The 25,561-nt window shown below is 39.5% G+C and overlaps 2 protein-coding genes across 2 annotated transcripts; one reads left to right on the plus strand and one right to left on the minus strand.

The window, feature by feature from the left end:
* The first annotated feature begins 2,850 nt into the window (after positions 1-2,850).
* Positions 2,851-14,969, plus strand: scn4ba (sodium channel, voltage-gated, type IV, beta a). The gene is made up of 5 exons (XM_049725521.2): positions 2,851-3,421; positions 8,399-8,574; positions 8,656-8,875; positions 9,306-9,435; positions 9,983-14,969. Exons 1-5 carry the CDS (start codon positions 3,361-3,363, stop codon positions 10,074-10,076), a joined length of 681 nt encoding a protein of 226 aa, XP_049581478.1. The 5' UTR covers positions 2,851-3,360; the 3' UTR covers positions 10,077-14,969.
* A 130-nt stretch (positions 14,970-15,099) lies between these two features.
* On the minus strand, positions 15,100-25,018 carry si:ch211-235m3.5 (BICD family-like cargo adapter 1). The gene is made up of 9 exons (XM_049725487.2): positions 24,673-25,018; positions 23,849-24,064; positions 20,366-20,485; positions 20,069-20,215; positions 19,271-19,441; positions 18,583-18,738; positions 17,140-17,249; positions 16,494-16,614; positions 15,100-15,967 (listed from the first exon to the last, which is right to left on the minus strand). Exons 1-9 carry the CDS (start codon positions 24,913-24,915, stop codon positions 15,758-15,760), a joined length of 1,494 nt encoding a protein of 497 aa, XP_049581444.1. The 5' UTR covers positions 24,916-25,018; the 3' UTR covers positions 15,100-15,757.
* Positions 25,019-25,561: the final 543 nt, after the last annotated feature.

The following is a 25,561-nucleotide window of genomic DNA, read 5'->3' on the forward strand; positions in this document are numbered from 1 at the left end:
GCGAGTGTGTCCGCTGTGTGCTGCAGTGAAGCCACATGGCTAAGATCGCGTGGCAGTGATCTTAGCCATGTGGCTTCACTGCAGCATTTCAGTGCCTCGGCCGTCCCAGAAAGAAATCCTCCACACCCTCCCTCCCTCTCATGTTACTCCCTTTTGCCTCCTGTCACATCTACTCCCCTCAGACCTTTTCTGCCTTTCCGCAAATTTCTCCTTCCCTCCCACCATTCTTTTCTCCCACAGCTAATATTCTCCTCTCCCCTCCTCTCATCAGTGTAATGTCCTCTTGTGCGCCGCCTTGCAAACGTTCCAAGGTCACCAGGACTAGGTATGTGTCCACATATGCCACTGCCACTAGATATTACAGTGCAAATGCAAAGACTTACAGTATGTGTAAATTCAATGGATAGTGACTTGCCTCTATACAGGTTTAGCGTATGAACCACACTGGTGTGTGGATGTTTGACTTTTATGACAACTTGATAAAATGTAGTAATGCAATAATGGTGTTCTGTGTGGTTCACCCAAAATAGGGCTTGAATCCACTTCTCCACTGTTCACACAGGTGCAGAGCCGAGTGTGCTCACCACTAAGACTTGCCCGGAAGATATTTTGTTGTTTAATTTACAATAATTGAAATAACGGAAGAAATATGTGCATTATCTCTAGCTGGGTTGTGACATCATCCAGCACAGGGCGCAGGAATGTTGCACCCCATCTTTAGCCTATGTGTGGTGTTAAAGAGGAGCTACTGTGCTTGTCAAATTTTTAATGAGTCAGTGGGCTGGCTCACAAGATGATTATAGTGGCTAACCAATATCCCTTATCCTTAAATCCCATCTCCCTGCTATGAATGTTTAAGTCTTTGGCTCTGATGTTGATGACAACCTTGTAGGTCGTTAAGCCAGGAAGTGATGAATCTATTGAAGGAGGTCGCTCTGCACATTAAGGGTGTGGACCGCATTTCCTCACGCCCACTGCAGAGTTGTGTCAGTGGTTTACATGAGATTTATGGAAGGTCTCTTTGTATTGTGTAATCTTGGTGAAGGACTCAATTGATGGGTTCAAGTAGGTTCCTCTCAGACAAAGCATGTAACCTCTGCAGCTCGATTTACTCGATTTAAAGCTTCACGAGGTTTACAGATTAATAATATAATGATTTGATGATTACCAAGAACAAGTGATTGAGTGATTATCAACGGCCAATCTGTGAAAGACCAAAGTTAGACCAAAAATTATTTGCAGAATTTACGACAACTAACACAGTTAACCTGGGTATCCACCTCTTGCAATCCTTACAATAGAATAATGCTCACTTATTTTTTTTTTTAGTTCATCATTTCATTTGACATTTTTCGTGACATTTTTTCTTTGCTGTCAGACAGTATGTGGCTGGAGTCAAAATGTTGGGAAACTGGACTCAGGTAATCTGTATGCTATATGCACTGTAGGTCTGTCCAGTTAATGTGCAGACTGGAAAAGGCATACCAAAGCAACTGGTAGTGCCATTAACCCTGAACTTAAGTGTATTTGACCAAATCGGAAGCCTGAAGAATGCCATATGGAAAAGTTCTATCAGGTTAAATTGTTAATCCATTTAGCCTTGTTCTGCCACTTATCCTTTTCAGGGTCAGGCAGAGGCAGTGTAGGGCAACAAGGTTAATTTGTCAGAGTAACGATTCTGGGAATAGCTAACGCATCACCACATGCAACATCAAATGACCACATTCCCGGTTCAATAAATATCGCAAACTCTTCCATTTCCCGTTTCTCTGATTGTAATGCACATGCAAGGCACTATATGTGGATGGGTGAGATTAATACAAGAAGCACTTAGCCTCTGATGTAATATTCTAGAATTACAAATTCCATTTGTCTCACTACATGTAAAGAATACTGATAAACAGAAGAATACCTGAGATTATAAAAAGGAAGTTGACATTCAATAAGTTGTATTTCAATAGTTTTATTCACACTAACACTTCTTGAAAGTTCAATCAGTGTGTGTGTGTGTGTTTTTTTTTTTTTTTTCTTACACTTAAACGGATTGTAAAAAAAACATGAAATGGGAACAACTGGGGCCCAGAACCAACAAGCTGAATACTTGGGATGTCTTTTACAGTAATCACTTGGCTGTGGTCCACATCAAGTGACCAGCTCAGTGGCCTAGTGGTACAGTGTCTCCCCTGAGACTGGGAGGTTGTGGGTTCAAGCCCCGGCCGGGTCATACCAAAGACTATAAAAATGGGACCCATTTCCTTCCTGCTTGGCACTCAGCATCAAAGGTTGGAATTGCGGGGTTAGAGCGCGGCACCGCTGCTGCTCACTGCTCCCCTCACCCCCAGGGGATGGATCAAAATCACACAGGGATGGGTTAAATACAGAGGACAAATTTCACCACACCCAGATGTGCGTGACAATCATTGGGACTTTAACTTTAAGTTACTCATACGGTATATCCAATTATTTTCTCCATTGCAATTATTAAGTTCCACTTTAGCCTGTCCAGGTGATTCAGCCAGATCAAGATGTCTGTCTTGCCAGTGAACAAAGTCAGATGATGCCAGTACAAGATAGCAGGAAGGGGGCGTGAAGTAAACGACGCATGAAAGTGAGACAGGTTGAGAGGATGCAGCAAAGAAAACATTGAGTGCTGATCATGTGGCGTGACTGAAGCAAAGCACTCGTCCTATCTTCAACTCTTGTAAAGTAAGGCTGACTCAGTCAAATTGTCCTGAACTACCATACATATGTGTGTGTGATCACCTTCACCACTCCAACACACATTCCAAGCTTCCCCTCCCTCTCCTCTCTCCCTCTCTCTCCCTCTGCAGTACCTTCCGCACTCATTTCTATCTTCGCCAGCCGGGGAGACGTTTGCTTTCTGCTTCTCTGCCTGGCTGCTTTGCACCAGCATCCCTTTCTGTTCCTCTTTCTCTCATACTCCATCCATCCTACGTCTCCCCTCTGTGTGGCTTGCTGGCTGATGCGCTTCCCTGACGGATCCTGCTGCTGCCAGAGTGTTGAAGGCTACCTGACACCACAGCACATCGCCAAATAGCTTCTGCGCTGGCTTTTTTTTTTATTTGCTTGCTGGATCACTACTGAGACTGCTGAGAGAGTGAGAGAGAGACAGAGAGAAAGAGAGAGAGAGAGAGCGGGAGAGAGAGTGGGAGGACGGGGACACAAACAGGGGGTGGACGGGGACAAATTTTCCAGCCAAGGCAGAACTCCTTCCTTGCTGGGACAGGAAAGGGGGAAAGGGAGGGACTAAAAGCCACATTTCGTAACTCAACTGTAACAGAACAAGGACAACATTCAGAATTGGGGAAAAACACAAGGATTCGGACAAAATAAGTTGTCATGGCGTCATTGGACAGCACCAGCTGGAGTGTGCCAGGTCTTCTACTTGCACTGCTGCTAGGTGAGTGAGACTTCTATCCCTTCAATCCGTGTTTTGCACCTTTTTGTGTGTTGGTGGTCAAGTATATTTTTTGTGACTTGCAGCATTCTTTACTTCCTCTGTGTCAGACTAATTTCATGCAAGGTGGGTGGCTCAATGCCAGCACAGTAAATCCATACCTCCAAGTCCTAACATTAGGTCTTACTCACATCACCCTTATAGCATTCACCTCCTACACCTTCTGGTGCAAACAAGCTGACAACACATGTGAGGCGTACTTATTATCACGGTCCAGAACGTTATAATTTGTAGGCTCATCAGTAATCACAATTAAGATGATTTGGGTGAGTTGCAGAAATGGACAGGATCGCTTCCATTCCACAACACAATTCACGCAGTGATGACTTGACAGAAGTTGGCTTTCCTAGCACACGAGCATTTTTAGTCATCGACATTGAACACATTTAATATTTTAAATTGTCTGCCCCCAAGGCTTTTTGGACTCTATTATTGGTACAAATCGACTCTTTACATACCTCAGACAACTGGACCATTTTATAGGATAAATCTTATGAGACATAAAGGGTAAAATCAGGACAAAAACAATGTGTAGCAGGCCTGAGCTGCCCTGAAAACAAGCCGATGTTAACACAACTTATTCATTTTGGAGTGTTGCTATAAAACTTATTGTTATCGGTTTGAAGTTTCATTTGGGGGAGAATTTACAATCAATCGAAAATCGGAAATAAAAAAACTTACCTGTCAAGCAGTTGTGTTGTTAATTCCATGCCGATTCTGCATCTCTGTGGGCCGAGCTTCCCCTCTGAAGACAACTCCTGTTCATCCTTGTTTTGTCTCTGGATTTGGCCAATCACTGGGGATGTGTCTTTGATTGGTTGTTTTTCTTCAGATGCTGTGTTTTTTTACAAATTGGAAGATGGGGCTAAAGAGGGCTGATATTGTCACAAATCATTTAAGTAATGTCTTCTTGTCAGGCCACATTAACAGTTTCAATAAATATAACAAAAATGTTGTTTTTATTTGCAAATGGCAAAAAACATTTGACACATCAGTATGGTCTGACAGCAGTGCGGCAAGGCACATCACAGGACAGCTCATGGCTTAACCAACTCAATTTCCATAATGTGCCACAAACAGACCTCAACTACTTCGGATAACTACATCTTATTTTAGCTATTAGTGGCCCCAGGCTCCGGACGTGGTCGAGGTGCAAACGACCTCTGTGTTCTAGCTCCAAGGCTGTCAGAAACATCTGACTTAAGGGCAAGCTCTCGTCTTTCATGCAGGAGTGAGTGGACATTATTTGTGGAGACAATTTTATTTATCATCTGCGCAAGCACACAGCAGCAACACCCCACCTTGTGTTTGTGTTGACTCTCTCATCATCAACATTTCTTGCTCTACCCGTACGCAACCATTTGAGAAATAAAGGGTTCTCCTAAATGGGAAATTATCAAAAGCACCAGCAAGTTTAGTAAATTAACGCAACCCATCATTTTTTGAGGAATTGTGGTGTGGGTTAGGGTTTGTGTCAATACATAAAGCTTCCACTTAGTTTGTGTGATGTCTAAGTTATTTTAAAACAAATTTCAAAATCAATTTAATGAGTTAGTACTTGTGAAAGTCCTGACAAGTCTGTGACTGTAAAGTTGTCATGATGAATTCCCCATCTCTATGGAGGAGCACTCCTGCAAGCCATCATCTCATTTGCACCCTTTCCCCTTCCAAACATTACATTATTTAATGTATCAGTAAGGAGCCCCCCCCCACACACACACACACACACATTTTTATGTCTCTCTTGCTCTCTCTTCAGTCGTGATATAAAATGGCTTTCAAGCCATGTAACCGCTGTTCCATCAAATCGATATATTTTACCAAAATTACGCACTATTATCACTCATCAGTATTATGGACGTTCTATTTGACAAAACAATCTGAATAAGTGTAAGGGAATTAGTTTTTAGTTTAGCTAAATTTTTATTGTCAAACTAAATCCTTGTAACTGTTTTAGTCAACTTCAATGGCCATCATTATGCTTAGAGACATATCATGGCCATAAACAAAAGTTTTTTAAAAAAATGGACTAAGCTAATTGTTTCCTGATGCACTGTACAATACAACCACATGTTTTAACATGCTTTGGTCACTATCAAGTGTCAATAGCTTGTAAATGCAACTTGTCAAAAGTTGTCGTAAATTGATGCATGTGTTTGCCGGAGTCATCTTACGCACGCTGTATCAGTTAACACACACATGCACCGGTGTAGTTGTTTTTATTGAGTCGCGTCACTACTGCTGTCATTTTCAGCTCTGCTGTCATTCAGTCACCTTGGAAAGAACATTTTCGTTAACATTTCCTGTCCATCTCTCTCTTACTTCCTGGTGACGCCCTCCATCCGTCTCTCATCCGTCTCTCCACTTTATTCTCTTCCACTGCGACCATTCTCCCCCTGTCATTTCTGTTCTTCCCAGCAGCACTCCCTCACCCCACTCTCTTGTGTGGTAATTGTGTCCTCGGTTGGTTCTCTGTGGGTTTGCTCAGAAATACATTAACCCTTTAATGTGTGGCCTACTTAAATAAAACACATCACCTTGACTGTCAGCCAAGGACACTACATAATAGCAGTTGCATTTTGTTCCATTATCTGAGGTGATTTAGATATTGCGGTTTTGTTTATGGCAGGGATGCTAATATAGCACAAATATACATACATGTGCACTGAATGCAAGGTTCATAATGATAAGAAACTGTGAAATCACAGGGAGACTGTGAGATCACCGAGCACAAATGCATTATCAGTAACAATAACTGTCATGCCGCTCACTTTGGTGTTGCATGTATTGTAAATGCATTTTCTAAGCAATGACTTTATAATGGGACAGTGGAACCGTTGACATCTAACAATCTGTTGCAAGACACTGGGTCATTTTTTAAAGCAGTACGTTGACGTACAAGTTTGACATGTTCCGCGACTAAAATTTAATTAGTAAGTTTATTCGTGAACCAAAGAGAGTCCCCATTCAAATGAAGTGAAATACCGTTTGAACCTTTAAAATCATCACACATTTGTTTTGTTTTTGATAAATAACAACAGGATTGTGTTATTTGATAAAATAATAAAACTAATTTTAATATTATATTAATAAAATAATAAAACTAATTTTAATATTATATTAATTATATTATATATTTATATTAATTTTAATAAAACTAACCGTAAAATGTAATTCCAAAAATGCAAGTTAGGTTCTTTCAAGACTCAGAATTATCTAAATTGTGACCAGTGAGCAGGCCAGGGCATACCCCGCCTCTCACCCAAAAACTGCTGTGATAGGCTCACCCATGACCCTGTAGTGAAGACAAGCACTATAGAAAATGGATGGATGGAAATGCTAGCCCAGCCATTTAAAGCCTTTCCATCATGGAAACGTTTCAAATCCTTGAGTGGTCATTGATAACACATTTATGTCATCTAAAAATACAAGTAGACCACCTTGCAGTATCATTTTCACTATCTTGCTCTCACATCCGTGCTCAATGCGTTCTTTGAACAGTAAGACGCACCAGCGTAAAGTGACCAGAGTTCAAAGCTAAGTAAAAGTCCATTAGAGGAGACAAGAGCCAGAAAGAAAAAAGAATAAGGTGAACTCGAACAGCTCACATTGCTATTGAAGGCGAGTCAACTTGAATGCAGACAGGAGATAAAAATATCCACTAGTAGAAGTCAAGATGAAAGGGTAAGATCAGGAGGCAGAATTAGAACCAAACAACAACTACGAAGACATGAGCTGACACATGATGTGACAGCAAACACTTTAGTTTTTATACAAATAACAATTTAGGAACAACAAAGTATAGGAAAGGTAGCTGATTTTGCCTTTTAAACTGTAAAAAAAAGGCAGTTCTACAGTCTTACTTTTGTTGTTGGAATTGGAAGACAGAAAATGACTACTCATCAGCTGTGAAACACCAATTTACAGGTGTAAAGTCAAGTGAATGTGTTGATCCCAGTTTGCGCAATGTGATCCCGTGATGGTCAGGGTAGAAAGGACAGGGTTTATAAATAGGACTTAAGTGTAGACCAGGGGTGTCAAACTCATTTTTTTCACAGGCCGTTGTAGTCATAGCTTCTTTCGAAGGGCCATTATGACTGTCAACCTAAATAAATGTATGAGCACCTCATATTGTATACAGTAAAAGCTACAAAACAAACTGACAAATAACTCGTTTTCAAATCAGACGAGTAAAAACTGGTCAAATATATATATATAAAAAAAGAGATTATTAAAAGTGAAGACAATTCTAGTAATGACACACGAATTTGATGCACAATTTGTCTTCGTGGGCCACATAAAATTATGTGGCGGGCCGTATCTGGCCCCCGGGCCTTGAGTTTGACAGATGCCGGAGCAATAATGTGAGCATTACTGTAGTTGTCATTGAACGTTGGACCATGCACAAATGCAAGATGAACAACCTTGATAATTTTACATGGCTCTCGCTAAATTAATTCCATTAATTTATATGTATCATTAGTCATTCTCATTGGTTCCAAATAAATCAGGTAAAGTCTTCGGACACACTTCTGAATACAGTGCACAAATACAAATCCTGTTTATTTATTTATTTATTTATTTATTTATTTATTTATTTATTTATTATTTATGTATTTAATTGTTGGTTTGTTTATTTAGACATGTCCTAACTGTAACGTACAGCGCATGGTAAAATCCACATTATGCAAGCTTTTATTTGTCAAGCTGTAAAACATAAAAATAAAATGGCTCAAAGACATGATGTGCTAAAAATGGTGTAGACATTTTTTGAATCAGCCTAAAAAATTTAAACTCTAAATATCTATCAGGAGAGATGTATTATTTGGACCACTGTAGTGAAATTGAATGACTTCCCGCAGCCCACCTGTTTATCTCTCACAATACACTCTATTTCTTTTGTGCGTCCCACTTCCACAGTCTTTTATTCAGATCTGCCGCACGTTCGTGGACTGGAGGTGTCAACAGGAAAGGTGTCATCAATTGAGGCAATGAACGGCTCCACTGTGTTGCTCCCATGCACCTACTCTTCCTGCATTGGCATTCACAAGCTCTACTTCAGCTGGCATTATAACAACAATGGCTCTAAGGAAAAAGTACGGACCTCGCAAGCATCAGCACACTGATGAAACCTTTATTGTCATAACCGAGGCATGTTTCCTTGTGTGTTTGTGTAGTTATGCGATGGGATAGTTCCGAGCGAAGGTGCGGAGACCAGAGTGAAAGTAAAACACCCGCGAATAGAGTTTGTAGGCGCTACAAAGGGCCACAATATTTCTGTCCTGCTGTGGAATATCACCTTTGAAGATGAGGGAGAGTATATCTGTTTTGCAAAAAACCCCAAAGAGAAAGACCGCAATCACAGCGCTACCTACACCCTCTATGTGGTGGATCAAAGTATGCACTATACAGTGATCCCTCGCTACTTCGCGTTTCGTTTATCGCGGCTTCACTATATCGCGGATTTTTTTTCAAATAAAAAAACATTTAAAAGTCAAAATAAAACTTCTAAATTGAGGAAACATGTGTCTAACCTTTAGGACAGTTTAGTATTGCTCCAAATGTTCGTTTACATTCCTTTAAAAGTCCGTTTTCGCGTGTTAGCACGATCGCGAATTAGCATCCTTCCGCTAACTCGTTAGCCTGCCCAGTACTTCTTATTGGTGACCGTAATTCGCGAATTTCACTTATTGCGGTGGTTTTTGGAACCAATTATCTGCGATAAACGAGGGATTACTGTATTGACATATCCTATCATGTATTATTGATTTATTTTATTTTTTTGTTTACTATCTCTCACTCAATGTCTCTTTGTCTACACTTTCAGTGAGGGAGGTTGACAATACTTTAACTGTCATCATTGTCTCTGTGTTGGGCGGAGTCATTGGATTAGTTATCATTGTTATGGTGATAAAGGCCTTGGTAGTCCAATTCCTGCTGAAGGATGATGAAAAGAAGTAAGTAATTTAGAGATAGTACCGTATTTTTCGCACTATAAGGCACACCTAAAAACCTCAAATTTTCTCAAAATCCGACAGTGCACCTTATAATCAGGTGCGCCTTATATTTGGACCAATATTGAGCCACTACAGCAGGCGTGGCCAAAGTCCGGCCCGCGGGCCAAATGTATATGTCTTATACGATATGGACAAAGTTTTAAAATGGGCCATTCATTGAAGGTGTGCCTTATAATCCGGTGCGCCTTATATATGGACAAATTTTTAAAATGGGCCATTCATTGAAGGTGCGCCTTATAATCCGGTGCGCCTTATAGTGTGGAAAATACAGTAGATGAAACTCATCTACATAATACTCATCATCAACATGCATGGTGTTTGCAAAGTGGTACTGTCACCACTGTTATTTTCAGCAGTCAACAAATGTATATATATTTTCTTTAGTATGGCAATCGTATTCAAGTAGTAGATCAGAAATAATTATAGTTTTCATTGTTGCTACTGCTGCATCTGTGTGCTAATGTTTGTTTTCTCCATCGCCTTGTAGTAAAGAGTGCCTGGTTAACGCCTCAGGGAACGACAATACCGAAAACGGACTTACAGGAGCCAAAGCTGACAACAAAGGAACACCAAAGGCATGAGCAAAAAAAACACAGAGTATGGTTGTATATATGTATGTTACAAGAAATGTACACTATCAATGAATGAACTGTCTTATCTTGTTGCTAAATAGTACACCATGCAAATGTATATTTAAATCATTGCTTGAAATTTTAAAATGTCTGCAGAAGGCTGGGTCACGCTTGTCTACATGGCAGCGCATTTGTTGCAGTGTTTGCCGTCTGTATCATCAAATTCTGCAGCTGTGGGTAGTTTCCTATACTCCATGTATTGAACTCGATCAGTATATTATATCTTCTTCCTGACTAGTCTTGAGCTAATATGAACCAGAGGAAAAAATGCTCACGTTGGAATAATTGAAGAGCTGCAAAACAGCTGAGAGGTACGTCTTAAACTTGCATTTCATTTGAATGATGAATGTACTGAGCAGCACAGTGCGACTGGTCACAGTCAAAGGTTCTGCGTTTGATTTGAGACTCAGACCTTTCAGTGAAGAGTTTGCATGTTTACCACACTTGCATGGGTATTTTCGTTACAAACTCCCACATTCCAAAGACAGGCAAGACTAGTTAGTTGAATAATCTAGAGTGAGTTGTGAGTGGTTTGCTGGTCTGCTGTCTTGTGACCGACTGGTGATGACTCAGTTGGGTGACCCACCTCTCACTCAAACTCAGCCATGATAGACTACAGCTCACATATGTGATCCTAAACCCAATCCATGATGGAAAATAAGAAAAGACAGCAACTCTCAAATTTTCCGGATGCTTGGATTTGTTTTAGGGGTGCTTCAGCACCACCAAAAATGATCTAGGCACACCAATGTTGCACCTAAGGCAAACGAATGATCCAGTTCTTCTTAGTTATTTTATTTTGTCATATTGTTTCACTTTAGATTGTCAAACATAGGTGCCTGCTCTGCTTCTTCTCCCCCTGTTAACAGGAGGATTAACTCACAGCAAATACGTTTTTTGGGGGTGAAAGTGTTAAACTCTAACCATCATCCGAGACAATCCCAAAATACCCCGCTCCCTAAAGAGAATGAAATGAATGCTGCTTCTGCATTGGCGATAGTTATCTATTTTATTTTTTTAGCATGTTGGCATTTTAGAGCACTCCGTACAAGTACTTGTTGTCTACAGCACAGGAGGAACATTTGTGTGAATTCAGGAGGTTGCAAATAACCCTTCATATACTGTCAACTGAGGCAAGAAGCAAACTAACAATTTGATTACAAAAGAGTAAGGGCCACACTGATATAACTTTATTCACATAAAGTTGCATCTTTTTCATAGATGCATTTTTTATTCATTGTAACTTTACAACTGTAACTTTCAAAATTCTAACTTCATTCTAGAAATGTTATGGCTTTGTTTTGGTACTGTCTTAGTAAGGTTTAATTCTCACTGAAAATTTCTCAAAACATTACTTTTTCCCTCATCAGTACACATTTTTCTGGTCAGTGTTGCTCTAACATTCCTTCATAGTAAACTAATGCAGAACATCTATCCAGACTCAAAGACATGGACATATAATTTCGTTGTTTTTTTAACAAAAACATAATTTACATAACTGTATTCCAAAATAAGTGGATTAGTGCCATTCTCCTATCAGCCACTCCACATTGTGCCCTCTACGCAACTCTACCAGAGGTTATTTGAGAAGTTGGCACAGGCGACCTGCCATGCACCCTCACACATACCTGGGATAGATAGGACAGCTGAGTGCTACACATACAAACACACACACACACACACACGCACACACGCACACACACACACACACACACACAGTATTCAAGTATTCACATATGAGCGAGCGGTGCACTATAGTGCACAGACCTTGCACACAAACGAGCACTTTACCACTGTACGGAGTGGATGCACAAATCAACTTGTGTCCATTCTTATTTTATTACAAAATAATTAGAAAACAAAAAAAAAAAATCTGAAAATTAAATTTGTCGAATTTCATTTAGTTTTATGTCGACAGCCATGCATTTGTTTTATTGTCCCAGTTTTTCACTCAGGCCAGTAGACTGCTGTCTTATTTATGTTAAGTATTTTCCATCTTATTTTCAATGGAAGCAATAATACAGAAACTGTTATGCAATAATATGTTAAAGGCACTTTAGGAATGTGTCAGGACACAAGGCCTGTCTATTATTGGCCCTGTGGGAAAGTGCCTCAATGGGTCAATGCATTGAATATATACAGCATTTATATTGGACATTAATCCCATTGGACATGAATCCCATAATATTGATTTAATATTTGATCTTCCGACTCTATAGAATATACAGTGCTATAATAGTCTCTCCCGTTACTTGAGTAAATAAAGTGTCAGGATCGGATGGAAATGGAGCAGGACGACCAAGTGCAGCTTGGACCAGGGTTTATTTAAGAACGCAAACTAACAGACTCGGCAACTGACATGACTTCACAAAACCTAACAACGTGACTGACCAAAAAGACGTGAAACAAAAAGACAGGGTGACGTTACCAATGACAGGAACCAAAAATACATCATGACATGAACACACAACAATGATCTGACGGGGAGTGAGGGGCAGACAGGACTTATATACACGACAGGTAACAAGAGGCAGGTGGGAATAATCAAACTCATCATGGGCACACAGGAAGGGAGGGGCGAGCACACAGACAGAAACCAAGACAACCGACACTTAGTGGAACAGCTGGGGCTAAGGCGTGACATACAGCCCTACAATGAATATGGTTAGTTACAGATAGTGCCATGAATATCTAATACATAATGTAATCAACTTAAAGAGGACATTGCCTTATTCTAACAGTAAAAACTTTGTCTCACTGAATGTATCTAGCTGAGAATGTCAAAATGCAATACTATCACAAAGCCTAGAATTCTTCCACGTTACATCGATGTTACGGAACAATTGGAACATAATTCATGCAATTATGCCTCCCTGAGTCTCAATTCTTCAGTTTACCAAATATGAATAGTTTCATATTTTCCAACTTCGACCAGAATATATATATATATATATATATATATATATATATATATATATATATATATATATATATATATATATATATATATATATATATATATATTGTAGAGTGGAAGCTGCAGAATCCAAGACTAACTCCATATTTTATTTGAGTATAAGGGAAATACATAAGTAATGTATTTTGAAATACTTTAGCAGCACATCTACAATCATTACTGACGCATCATTTACACTATACTCGCAATAAGAATACAGATTATATTATAAACTTAACCATTTACTAGTTTGGAATCTACAGTTCATACAGTCAACAAAAGTCTGATTTAGTAAATAATTTTCTTCACCATGACAGTTTCTCACAAAATAAAGTCTAACAGTTGTAGCAGGTTTTAGAATTAAAGTTATGTTTTGTGTGTGAAATAATTGATGACATATGAAAGTCATGTGTCAAGCAAACAAAAATCCCAAAAGAGGCAGTATGATGGAGTTGAATAGTTGTCATACCTCAAATGTAACATGCACAAAAGTATTAAGTCTGTTTGTTGCATACATTTTTGTTGATTTGAAAAAAAAAACATATTTGTTGCCAGTTGTAACCTCATTAGAGTTCTCGCAATATTTTATATGGGTGCACTGCACATTCTCTGTTGTGCTGCTCATCCCACAAATGTATGCCCCATACAAACGGGGCTTCATTTAAAAGGGAAACAGACTTTCTAGCTGTACAAAATATTCTATTTAGATGTAATAAAGACAAAACAATTATCACAATTTGTCACTGCTAGACGGCCAATGTTTATGTCTACCAAAAAGTCATACTGAATGTCATATGTGGAGACATGATTATGTTGTAATGTCTTTGCCCCTTTACCTGTTTCATCTTCCTGCAAAAAAAAATGAGATGAATCATCATCAGCTGACCGTGTACAACCATTGCTGCAGTACTAAAAATATAATACTTATATCCATCTAGTCAAGGTGGTATGACAGGCCTGTTGTCTCAACCCAATTAGTTCATCAATTAAATGTGTACGTAATGGAAACAACATATTGTATTAGGCAAATAGTAGTTTTCACAATATATTCGGCACACTTGGCTATAATACAAGTGTATAAAATGCATTTTGCGTAGTCCTGCGTACGTAGGAATTACTTTTCTGGCTCTTTTTGTCAGATTGTTTATTGTCACATGTCTGTGCCTCCAACTTTTTCAACATTTGTACTCAATTGTAAGGTTATTAGGGGAAGGGACCACAAAGATATATGGATAAAATCACTTCAAATTGACAGCTATGGGCAGAAGCCGTGCCATTGAATAGTGTAATTATTAGGGCAAGACAATTTAGTAGAAAAATAGATGAGGATTGACTCCCATGTTTTAGAGTAAATTGTTTAAACTGCCACAGCAGCTGGAGCTCATACTGCCAGTCCAGGAGTCTCATGTCTGCCCAAATATTACACTACCACAATTTAAATGTGCATCCAATTATTACTCTAACAACTACTACAGATATGTAACACTCGCCATGTACTTCCTCACACTGCCAAGTCTGCTCCCACATTCCATTTAAATACAAAGATCAATGCACTTCAACAGGAATCCGAAAAAATATATAATAGAGGAAAAAAAATCGATATGATGCGATCAAAGATTGCTCGTCATACTGTTTGAACACAAAATGCACCATTCTTAAGTGTTGCAGCAATTGTTTGTACTTCAAAGTATACTGTGTATTGAATATTCATACTATACGTACGATGTCATCACCAACACATGCAACCCCAGATTTCCTGGATTAATGTTCCTCTGAATGTCAGCCTGTTTATCTCTCTGTAATCATGCTCACCTCATGACTATGCACCTGACTTGTTAAGGAAATATAATGTAAATGTAAATAAAAGCATTGTAATTGCTAGAGAACTCCAATGAGCCAGTGTCTGTTTGTGAAATAACTTAGTACCCATTGTTGAGGAATAGATCTGTTTCTCTATATCGAATTTTTTTTTTATTTTTTTTTTTTATCCTTGAGCGGGCAAGTAAACATACTAGATGAGATGTGGAAAGGTTTATTGGACATGACAATCAGAAGTCATTCTAAACTGTTGTCTCATTTTCAATTAAACAATGCCATGGTTGATGATATTAAACAAAAAGATTGACTTTTTTAAATGTGTTAAATATCTTATATTTAACACACCCATACAGACACCCAAATAAAAATGGTGCAAAAGTAGGCGATTTCTCAAAAGTACTTTCTGGAATTATTTGAGAATGTTACTTTTGCCTCTTTTGGGAAACTGAGAGAAGACAATGTAACTTGAACTTATAGCTTGGCAAGTTAAAAAATAATAACAGTCCTTATTCCCTGGTTCTCCCTTTTTTTCATTAACTCACAATAGCAAAATCCCAGCTGCCTCTCTGAAATATGCCATACAAAGCAACAAAAGCAAAGACATTTACAAAATCATCAGTATTCCAAAAATAATGAACATTATTTACAATATTAAACAAAACCACAGTGAGAAAAAAATGTTCCAGGGTTGGTCACAATAGAAAGAAGCTTTAAATGTGCTTTGTTGTTCATTTGATCACAAGTGTCTGTGATCACAAGTGTCTACATTGTTCTTTTCTCATCAAACATCCACCATCCATCATTTCCGAGTGATTCTTCTGAGCAACCAGCAAGTAGATGGAGGCCTCGCAGTTATTTACTTGGTATATGATGTCCCTTTGCCTCGTCTTAACCAGTCCCGCCACGGGGACTGGGCCTTGTCCTGATTGGCATCTACACCCCAAGGGAAAGCGGTCCTGTGGGACTTGCGGAAAAATGACATTCCTTGTGAGGTGATCTTCTTCTGAGGCTGTTCCGACTGCTGCTGTGACCTCAGCTGCTGGTTGATGACGATCTGGATGTCGTCCTGAGGAAAGCCAAAGACAAATTGTTAATGAGGAGATTACCAGGGGTGAGTTGTGTGTTTTTTATGAAGAAAAAAATGTGTAACTGGTTGAAAGCTTTATTTAAAAAAAAAAAAAAAGAGATGTTGACATTTTATAATGTATTCACCAGTGGTGTCATTTATAAATGTTCAATTGGAAAAAAAACAATGAGCGTTAAAGGGTCACATGACATTTTCCATGCACATAGTCAACCAAACTGGGAAAGTTGTAATATGAATGCTGAACCACTAGAGAGCAATGTGAAATCACACAAGAACACACCAACTATAGTGATGAACACCTATGATCGATCGGTTCATGTGGCTTTCGAGTTTTACATGCGAATGTCATGTGACTGTTAATGTAGCAGTACTGTATGTGAAATCATAGCACTAATGTCATTGTCATAAATTTGTCTCCAAATGTTTTCACACGCTAAAATGCATTGTGACTAATGGTCAGATTGTGTTACTGTTGTCAGTGTAAACAGCCCTAAAGAGACCTTACCTGCCAGGCCTCCAATTCCTGTGAAAGCTCCAGTTTACGCTGAATAGCGTCTAATAATTGGTTGTTGAGAGACATCATTTCGTTTTTACTCCGGACCAACTCGGCCTCCATCAGTGTTTTCCTGCAAAAAAGATGACCAGGTATGGAAAATCATTCAATGTTGAACTTGAGTCAGGTATCCTTGAAAGTTCAAGTGCAATTTTCAAACAAAATGGTTAGAATCAGAACTTTTAGATTGTCCAGGCCGTAAATAGATAATTGTGGGCTTTAATATGACAGACTTTTTAAGACCTTTAATTCCTTCATTTGAAACATGATTTAAGGGCTCCATGTTGTATCATAATAGTCTAAAATATTGATACGGTATGTTTAGACCTGAATATTATTTAAAGTAAGTATGATGCATTTTATAAGGATTGGAAACTCATTACATATTTTTCAATTTCTTTATAGGGTTGTCCATTTAAAAAATCGAACAATATGTGTCAGTTGGAAACTTGTGAACAGCGGATTAAAGGATTAACTGACATGACTAAGGATAATAAGGCCTTAATTATGGTAATTAGGACTTTTTAAGGCTGTCTAATGATTTCAGAACAAATATAATCGTTGCTTTTAAGACGATTTAGCATGAAGGATGACTGACTTGGCAATGGCTTCATCTCTGTCTCTGATGGCCTGTTGGGCGACTTCAGCCTGCTGCTTGACGCTCTGCAGTTTCTGCCTCATTGCAGCGTTCTCCTGCTGCTGCAACTTCTGAGGGGAGGGGGAGCAACAATAGTTCAGTGCTTTATCTGATAATTGACTGTAATTTTACTGTAAGAACACTGCGGCATTATAGCATTAATAACTCGTTGATAGTGAGACATCCACCTTTTGTGTAAATACTAGAATTGCACTGCATATCTATGACGCAGATACTATAAAATGAAATGAGAGCAGCCAGATGAGACCTCTCATAAAGACCCACTTGGGTCACAACCCTCCCCAGCAGCACTGCGTCATCTGATCCCTTACACCGTACGCTGCGCTCAAATTCCCACACTGATCACTTCCCCAGGCAACAAAGCATCACAGAGATCCTCGAGCATACGGGAAGAACGTAAAGATCGAACGGCAGCAATGCATTTGTCTCAAACCTCCCCTCAGAAGAGATTCTGACGTTTTGGACTATGCATATTTCATTACAGGGATAAAATTGTTACTGCTGTATGCTCACTCACATTCAAGGAAAGCTGAGACAAGCATTTAACTTATCACTTGTAATGGTTAGCCAACATTCGTATTACATAAATCCACAATACATTCAGTGACAATAAAGTTGCTGTGATAGGAGTGGAAGAAAAAAAATGCCCTGTACTCAGCCACCAAGTTTTTTTTCCCATTGAGAAAATACAAACAAATGAACAAAAAAATAGCTAATGTCTCTTTTGGCGACTTGTAATATTTAATACTAACTGCAGCTATTTATGACCAGGCTCTGTGCATTTTTTTCTTCACTTTTATCAACTGAAAGTCTACCTGTCATCTGAAGTATAGTGGAACCTCTAAGGCCTAGGTGTCAAACTCAAGGCTCAGGGGCCAGATACGGCCCGCCACATCCTTTTATGTGCCCGCGAAGACAAAACAAATTGATGTCAGTGCTAAAAATTGCAAATTGTCTTCACTTAAGAGATATTGCTAACATTTTTTTAACCATTTATCTTTTCAAAATATTAGAATATTTTTTACTTGTTTCAGATTTGAAAACTAGTTATTCATTGATTTGTTGTGTCGTCTATATTGTATATAATATGAGGCATTCATACATTTATGTATTTGGGTTGACAGACGACGATGCGGCCCGCAACAAAAATGAGTTTGACAGCCCTGCTCTAAGGTGTAAAACATTCCTCTTAAGATTTCTGGTTTATTTCTATTATTGTTTGCTAAACACATATTCCTTTGAGACTTGTCTGTGATTAAGGGCTATATAAATACACTTGACTTGACTAAACACATTTCCACATAGAAAATATTAGATATGGAAGTAATTCAACACATATGGCCTGAAACATTTCTGAAATAGAAAATGTTATGCTTTTCTCACCTGTGCTCCCGAGGCCTGTGTCAGACTTTGGGCCACTGTCTTCAGTTGGTCCAGAGCACCCTTTAGGCTCTGCTCTTGATCTGTAGCCACACATGTCACACTGTTCTGGGCCAGCGGCAGTAGTAACTTACAGATCGACCCCATTTCTTCAGTTAGCTACAAAAAAAAGGCACATTATGTTGACAGTAAATAAATAATAATATAAAATATTATATATAAATAAAAATAAAATAATAAATAAATAAATAGCACATTGTTCTGGATGGTCAAGGGAACAAGGAACACTCCAACAAAGTGGGTAACAAATAGGATACCAATTGAATGACTCATAAATGTAGTTAAATCCTATTTTATTGTGGTAAGAACATTCATAAGTGATTATGATTGAAGGGTTGAATGTGTTGGTGCCCACTGGAATTTTAATAAGCTGAAAAAACATTCTCCTCTAAACATAATGTGTGATCATCTTTAATACTGGCAAGATTTCCATCTTTAATTCACCTGAGATTTTGTTCATGTATTACCAACAAAGAAAGTAAATTTCAAAGTCGGAGTGCAATTTTAATTAATTAAATTGCTCCCTCACTGCATTTACAGCACTGGAGTAGAGTAATATTTGAGGAGATACGATATGATATGCTGATTGCTTAAAAAGTTGTGTCTCTATGAGTTCTGAATCATTTGGTACCTCTTCTTTACTGACTCCTAGGTCAGCCATGTCCAACTCGGAAAGCAGGGATGAATCGCCAAGGCTCCTGGATTCTTGTAGGGATACCCGTTCTTCGAGCTCCTCCACCTGTGCTTGAAGCTCCTGTGAGCGACCTCGCGCCACTTCCAGCTCCTGTAAAGCTGCAGCGAGCTGAGGGGGGGGGGGGGGGGGGGGGGTCGAACAGCACAAGTGAGTCCAAAAACGCACAACTTGAAAAGTAATCATCATCGGCTTATTTTAATGCTTAATTCTCCTTGTAGAGGAACTGGACATAAATAATTATGGTATCTAAAAAGCCAAGTTTCATATAAATGGAGATGTTTTGATCGTTTCCTGACTGAATTCTACTACTATTCAAATTTTAAAAACAGATGGATGCGATAAGATTTCTAGAAACAAGGCTATTTGGATCTTTTTTTAAACCTGTGTACAACACTTCCAGTAGGACAGCAATCCCGACACGCCAGAATCCTACTTTTGTGTAATTGTGAAATTTAACAAGAATGTGGAATCTATACCTGCAGGTGAAAAGTCGCAGTTAGTAGAACAAGTACGTCTTGTAAGATGAGTAAGTAAGCCCTTTCATAATACCACAAAAGCCTCAGGCAGGGAGTTTAAATTCCTGTTGTTCATGTAGGTCAACTGCAATGTGCTGGATGTAAATGTAATTAAAATTAAATACATTTATGAAAAAACACCTGGTATTTCTTCGTTTATAAATACTGTTAGTCAGTCACTATTAAACATGCACATGTGCATGTATGTGTGTGTGCGTACCCGTTGGTTATGCTGTTGGTTGAGTTGATCGTGCATAGTCAGACGTGAGTTCAAAGAGGCCAAGTTGGCTCTCAGCTGAGCATTCTCCTGACAAACACTCTCCAAACGCTCCTCCAGCTCCTGTTCCCTTTGCGTGAGGCGCAACACCTGGACAGAAATGTTTTGAGATAGAACCACTGAGTTATTTTACCACAAAGAATGTCAATGGTAGTTTTCAAAAACTAACAGTGCTAAGAGAAACTCGAGTAAACCAATATAGCAATTTTTTTTTAGAGATTTGGTCTCATGTTTGCTTACCTGTTCTCGCATGGCGCTGATCACCTCCTCGTCCTGAGGCTTGTTGTGATTTGTGTGTTTGTTCAGGTCTTGCTTAAGCATCTGTAACTCACTGGACATCACCCTTTCCACCTCTACTGCCTGCAAACATGGAATTTGTTGTCTTCAGATCTCAAATCTGGGCTTTTGGAAGATTGAGGCCACAATCACCAAACTATAAACAGCTGAATGGAGCCAGTATGTCTATCTACATGTGAAAAGTGTGCCATGTGCCAGATGGAGCAGAGAACTTCTTGGTTTGGTAAGTGACCATATTCAGCAACTATGCGGCACAGTTCAAATGTTGTACATCGGGAGGGTCGAAGGGGGCAGCTTGAGTGTACGTGTCTGAAGACATGTAAATAGGAAGAGAGGAAGTGTGTAGTAAACTATAGCACATAATGAACAAAAGCAAAAGCAAGCTGCTTGCAGACGCACAATGAGGAACATAAGCCTGATTCCTGGAGATGCCTTAATTACCGGCTGGTCTCATCAACACGGACCTCTCTCACAATAGAGGCAGCGACCCGCTGAGAATAAGCTGAGACACAAGTGGAAGGAGAGCGCTCCATTTGTTACAAACACAAAGAGGTGATATCCCCTCATATGGCCCCCCAGCTCCAGGCCATCCCCGGTCCACAAGAGGAGCTACAGTATAGGGCAGATGAGACGCCAAGCCATGGCCAAATCCCTCGGGGAGTGCTTACAAAGGATGGCTTTCCCTTGGGATGATGGACTGTTAGTTCATTGGAGCCAACAAAAACAGCAAATGAAATATTTCTACCTCTATGTGTTGTATTTTCCTTCCTATGATGCTTGGTTGCAAAGAGATTACTGTACTCTACTGACATTTTTCTCTTTATAGTGTACATGAGAAATCCAAAGCAGAGGCTTTGTCTCCAATCGTAACTTATGTAAGTGGAGTCTCAGATTTGATGCCAAGATTTTACACAGCCACAGTTTTATGTAATCCAAGTTTGTAGACTTATCACAATGATAAGCTCAATGATGTCAAGCAATACAGTCGACCCTGGTGATAAGGAAGGGGCGGGGCCAGCGAAAATCTGTGCATAATTGATGCCTAAATAATAAATAAATAAATAAATAAATAAATAAATAAATAAATAAATAAATAAATAAATGTAACCCCCTAAAATAACTTTAAAAAGGCACTAAGAAACATTTACAATGAATTTTCTATTAAAAAATGGGACGGAAAGGGGTCATAATGTGTGTGTAGGCAGGACTCGATACCAACGATAAGAAAATGTCCTGCCTACTTGAGTGTTCCAGAAAGTGCTGCATTGTATCCTCGTGTAATAATAATGTTAATGATTTATCAGAGTAATATCAAAACAAAAGGCCATTCATTTATAGTTCACTAGCAAAGACAGTTCAAACTGCAAATAAAGCATAATTAACTACAAGATTAGACAGCACCAATTTAGTTTAGTGTGTCAGTATCAGAGTGTACTGTACTGTGGTCTGTTACTTTTGCAAAGTCATCCGATATTCTTCAGTTAAGTAAATGATTCACACCATGAAACAAAAAAAAACCCATGAATATTCCCTTCTGGGAATTTAATTGTTTGTCCGAGGGTTATCTGTTGTTCTAGATTACAACGCATTCACTTTGTGAAGCTGAGAACCTGTACCTACAAATATCTTGGCAAAATCCCGTTAATAATCACTTTTATGCTTGAGATTATTTAAACAAAAGTCTGCAAAGACGGGTGCATCTGAGAATGAACTCTTTTAGCGCAAGTAAAATAAGTAGGATTGTGAACAAATCCATGGGTAAACTCTCCCTCATATCTTTGTGCATATTTCTCAACACTTGGGCGACTATCTAAACAGTGACACATTGTTTTCAGACAAACATTTCCTCAACGCTATAGCAAAGCTTTCCTGTTCACATCTGTTTTGCTGCTCACGCTACACGAACAACACAAATCCACTCAAGCGGTCCACACAGAACAAAAATCCCATCCTGTAAACAAAATACGTACCAAAAAAAACTTCAGGAATTGATTGGCAGATTATGTCTCCATCATAACAATATATTTGAGACTGTTATGTGGCTTGAAAACAATTCTGACCTCGAGGAAAGGTTCCGGCATGCCGTTACCAAATTTCCAACTATTTTGGTTTGTCCTGTTAATATTAAATTGTCGAGCTCCACTGTACACACAAAACTACTGCAGTATCCACACTACTCACCAAATGGCCAGCAGAAGCACCTAAAACCAGACCAAGTAAAGTGATATCATTAGACATTAGTGTTCCTTCTCACACTTTCTCCATCCTATAACTTCTACAACAGAGCTGAAGCCAAAGAAAACAGTTCCTCCACTCCCTTTTGTCTCCAACAGCCTAAGTTTTTATCTAAATTGGCGTTTTCCTGCACTTCAAGGGGCTCCTGTCGCCACCACAAGCCCTCGAATGGAAAGACATCACATTCGCATTCCAGTTTTGTGTGGACCTTGACACTTGGGAGGGGAGGGTTGTTATTTTGGATTTGTTTATAACTTAGAAGGAACTACATGGCTGCTTTTTTTTTTCTCCAGAGCACAAAACTTCTCTTTAAACGCACATGTGATGCACGATATTGCTACATCTAGGGAAATACACTTGAACAATCTTACACTTCCTTCTTCAGACCACAAAATCCAATCAGCTTCTTATTATATCAGGTGATAAGAAGTCCTTGAGAAATACGTCACTCCTTGGATTATTGTCACAGTAAACACAGCTTCCTTAGCTTATAACTATTAATGTTTGACTGACCACGAATAACGATGAATCAGCTGTATACTGTCATGAATATTTTTCCATTAGGTCATACAATTGCATGACATACAAAAATAGCTTAAGACTAACACTGTGTACCAAAACAAGCTACAATATGATAATATATAATCATGTTTTACTAAGTTGTCAGTCTTTCTATTCTCAATTGTTTATTTGGTTTTGACTACAACGTATCATAAATACTCAAAAGTTGCTGTTTTCAGAGGTCATTATTTCATCAGTTTGTTTTTTTGTGTGGATTTTGCACACTAGGTTTTGAAAAACTATAGAACTTTAAGGATTTTGGGCTAAAGTGAAGCAGGCTACATAATGCAAATAAAGTGTAGATTTTTCTTGCGAGTTCGGGTACTTTAGGATATTATCCACAAACACTTTTGTTAAACACAAATTGCTTTACTGTGGCTGAGTGAGTGGCCACAGTGTGTGTCTGGCTGATACCCGAGAGGTATTAAGAACACAGTGTCAATGAGTGAGGTGGATTGGGTCAGTGCTCATCTTATCTGCTTTGGAGCTGTTGTTACATGATCACCTTGAGGGCCTTTCATGATATACACACATAAGGCAATTATTCTCACACACAGCCTGATCTGTGTGTGCGTGTGTGTGTGTGTGTGTGTGTGGGGGGGGGGGGGGGGGGGGGGGGGGGGGACTCACAGTTTTGAGCTCCTCCTTCAGTCGCTGTGTGTTGTCACTGTAATCCATCTGAGCTTGTGTCTTGTCCCTCTCAGCCTGGTACAAGGCCTGAGTGAGCTGCTGCACCTGAGCACTCAACTCCCTTGCATCCCTCTCCAGGTAGCCCACCTGACTCTCCCACTCAGACTGGCAGTTTTCCAGCTTCAAGCGTAGCTCATGATTGCTCTGTTCCAGCTCCTACATGAGGGGCGAGTGAAGGGGAAATAGGGTGGGGGACACAAATACCACATGGATTCATCATTCTAGATTAGTCAAAGTGATTTTGTATTAGCTGCAGACCCCATTCTACTCACTCTTGTCTAATATTTCTACTAGCTTGAAAGTAAATACACAACCATGTCTATTCTGATGCTAACTTTCCACTTCAGCATTTGAATGCCAAATATATCTCAATCTCTCAGTTCAGAGGGATATTCTTGTTAAGGTTGCAATAAAATGTTCCTCATTTTAAATGATCTTTGCTCCACTCGTGTGGCTCAATAGGGCAACCAAAATTTTCTCATAACCACACGTATAGAACCTATTGTTGGGAAACAAGAAGAGTTTTTGAATCTCTTTAATTATACCGTATTCAATAACAGTTAGACATCAGTAAAGAAATATCTGCAGAATCACGCGCACGCGATTCTGACGCTTTTTTTTTTTTTTTTACGCCTAAATACACAGAAAGCCAGGTTGTAAGATAACATTGGTATTTCCCACCCACTGCCCATATAAAGTAAGCGCGCTCCAAAAACACAAAACTCCACAGACAAATCCCGTCTTTGATTTTGAAAAAGTCTTACCTCCAGCTTATCAACGTAGCTCTCATGTAGTTTGTCCCTCTGCTCTTTGAGTTGACGGTTTTCCAGGAGCAACCCGTTCCCCAACTGGGCAGCCAAAATAACCTCTTCCTCCTTTTGTTTCAAAGCGGCTACAAGCTGACCGGGGTCTTGGTAATCGACTATTTCCTCCCCGCCGTAGTCGATGAAAAAGTCCTCCTCCAGCATTTGCTTGGCCGAGAGCCCCCACTCGTATGGCCGATTCATGACTCCTTATCGCTCACTCCAAAGTAGTGTACGTGCACGCAGAAACGAGAAAGGTAATAACATAATGCGCCCCATGACACCTGACTGTGCTGTACTTATGCGGTGCAGGGGGGGGGGGGGGCGTGGTGGTGGTGGTGGTGGGGTGGGGGGTGGCACGGCTGTCATCTGCAGCTTTCTATATGCGCAGGGCGTCGGCTTGTTGTATCACCTGGCAACGGATAGCGTCCTTTCCAGCTTCATAAAACAATAATTATATCACTAAGATTGACTGGGCTCGTCTTCGGCTTGCTTGATCTTTATAACAATCACTGTTGAAAATGATAGGGTGGATAATTATATAATGATATAAGTAAGTAAGTCAATTAGAATAAATGTGTGTCATACTTTGCATACCGTCCCAAGTAGTTACAAAGCCTATCTGCGCATGATCAAGGCTGACAATTAAGTAGAAGCGAGCGTCTGCTTGTATTGTTAGGCTTGCTGCCTAGGGTCAGAGGTCGGCCCCCAGAGTATTTTTTTTCGATGGGACCAATATCAGGGAAATAAAAGGCAGCGCATCCTGACGCATTGCACAGCTTTGTTGTCTCTCATCACATATGGTGGTGAGGTCCAGCAGGGAGCGAGCAAACACGCACTCACAGTTGAG

Source organism: Syngnathus scovelli, chromosome 7, assembly GCF_024217435.2.
Source record: "Syngnathus scovelli strain Florida chromosome 7, RoL_Ssco_1.2, whole genome shotgun sequence".
NCBI lineage: Eukaryota > Metazoa > Chordata > Actinopteri > Syngnathiformes > Syngnathidae > Syngnathus > Syngnathus scovelli.

Excerpts from the sequence above, each read along its gene's own strand:
- scn4ba (XM_049725521.2), top strand. The coding sequence starts at position 3,361 with ATGGCGTCATTGGACAGCACCAGCTGGAGTGTGCCAGGTCTTCTACTT. Across the intron at positions 8,575-8,655 it reads ACAATGGCTCTAAGGAAAAA|TTATGCGATGGGATAGTTCC; the intron begins GTACGGACCTCG and ends GTGTTTGTGTAG. Across the intron at positions 8,876-9,305 it reads CCTCTATGTGGTGGATCAAA|TGAGGGAGGTTGACAATACT; the intron begins GTATGCACTATA and ends CTACACTTTCAG.
- si:ch211-235m3.5 (XM_049725487.2), bottom strand. The coding sequence starts at position 24,915 with ATGAATCGGCCATACGAGTGGGGGCTCTCGGCCAAGCAAATGCTGGAG. Across the intron at positions 16,615-17,139 it reads AGAGATGAAGCCATTGCCAA|GAAAACACTGATGGAGGCCG; the intron begins GTCAGTCATCCT and ends TCTTTTTTGCAG. Across the intron at positions 15,968-16,493 it reads AGGAATTGGAGGCCTGGCAG|GACGACATCCAGATCGTCAT; the intron begins GTAAGGTCTCTT and ends GGCTTTCCTCAG.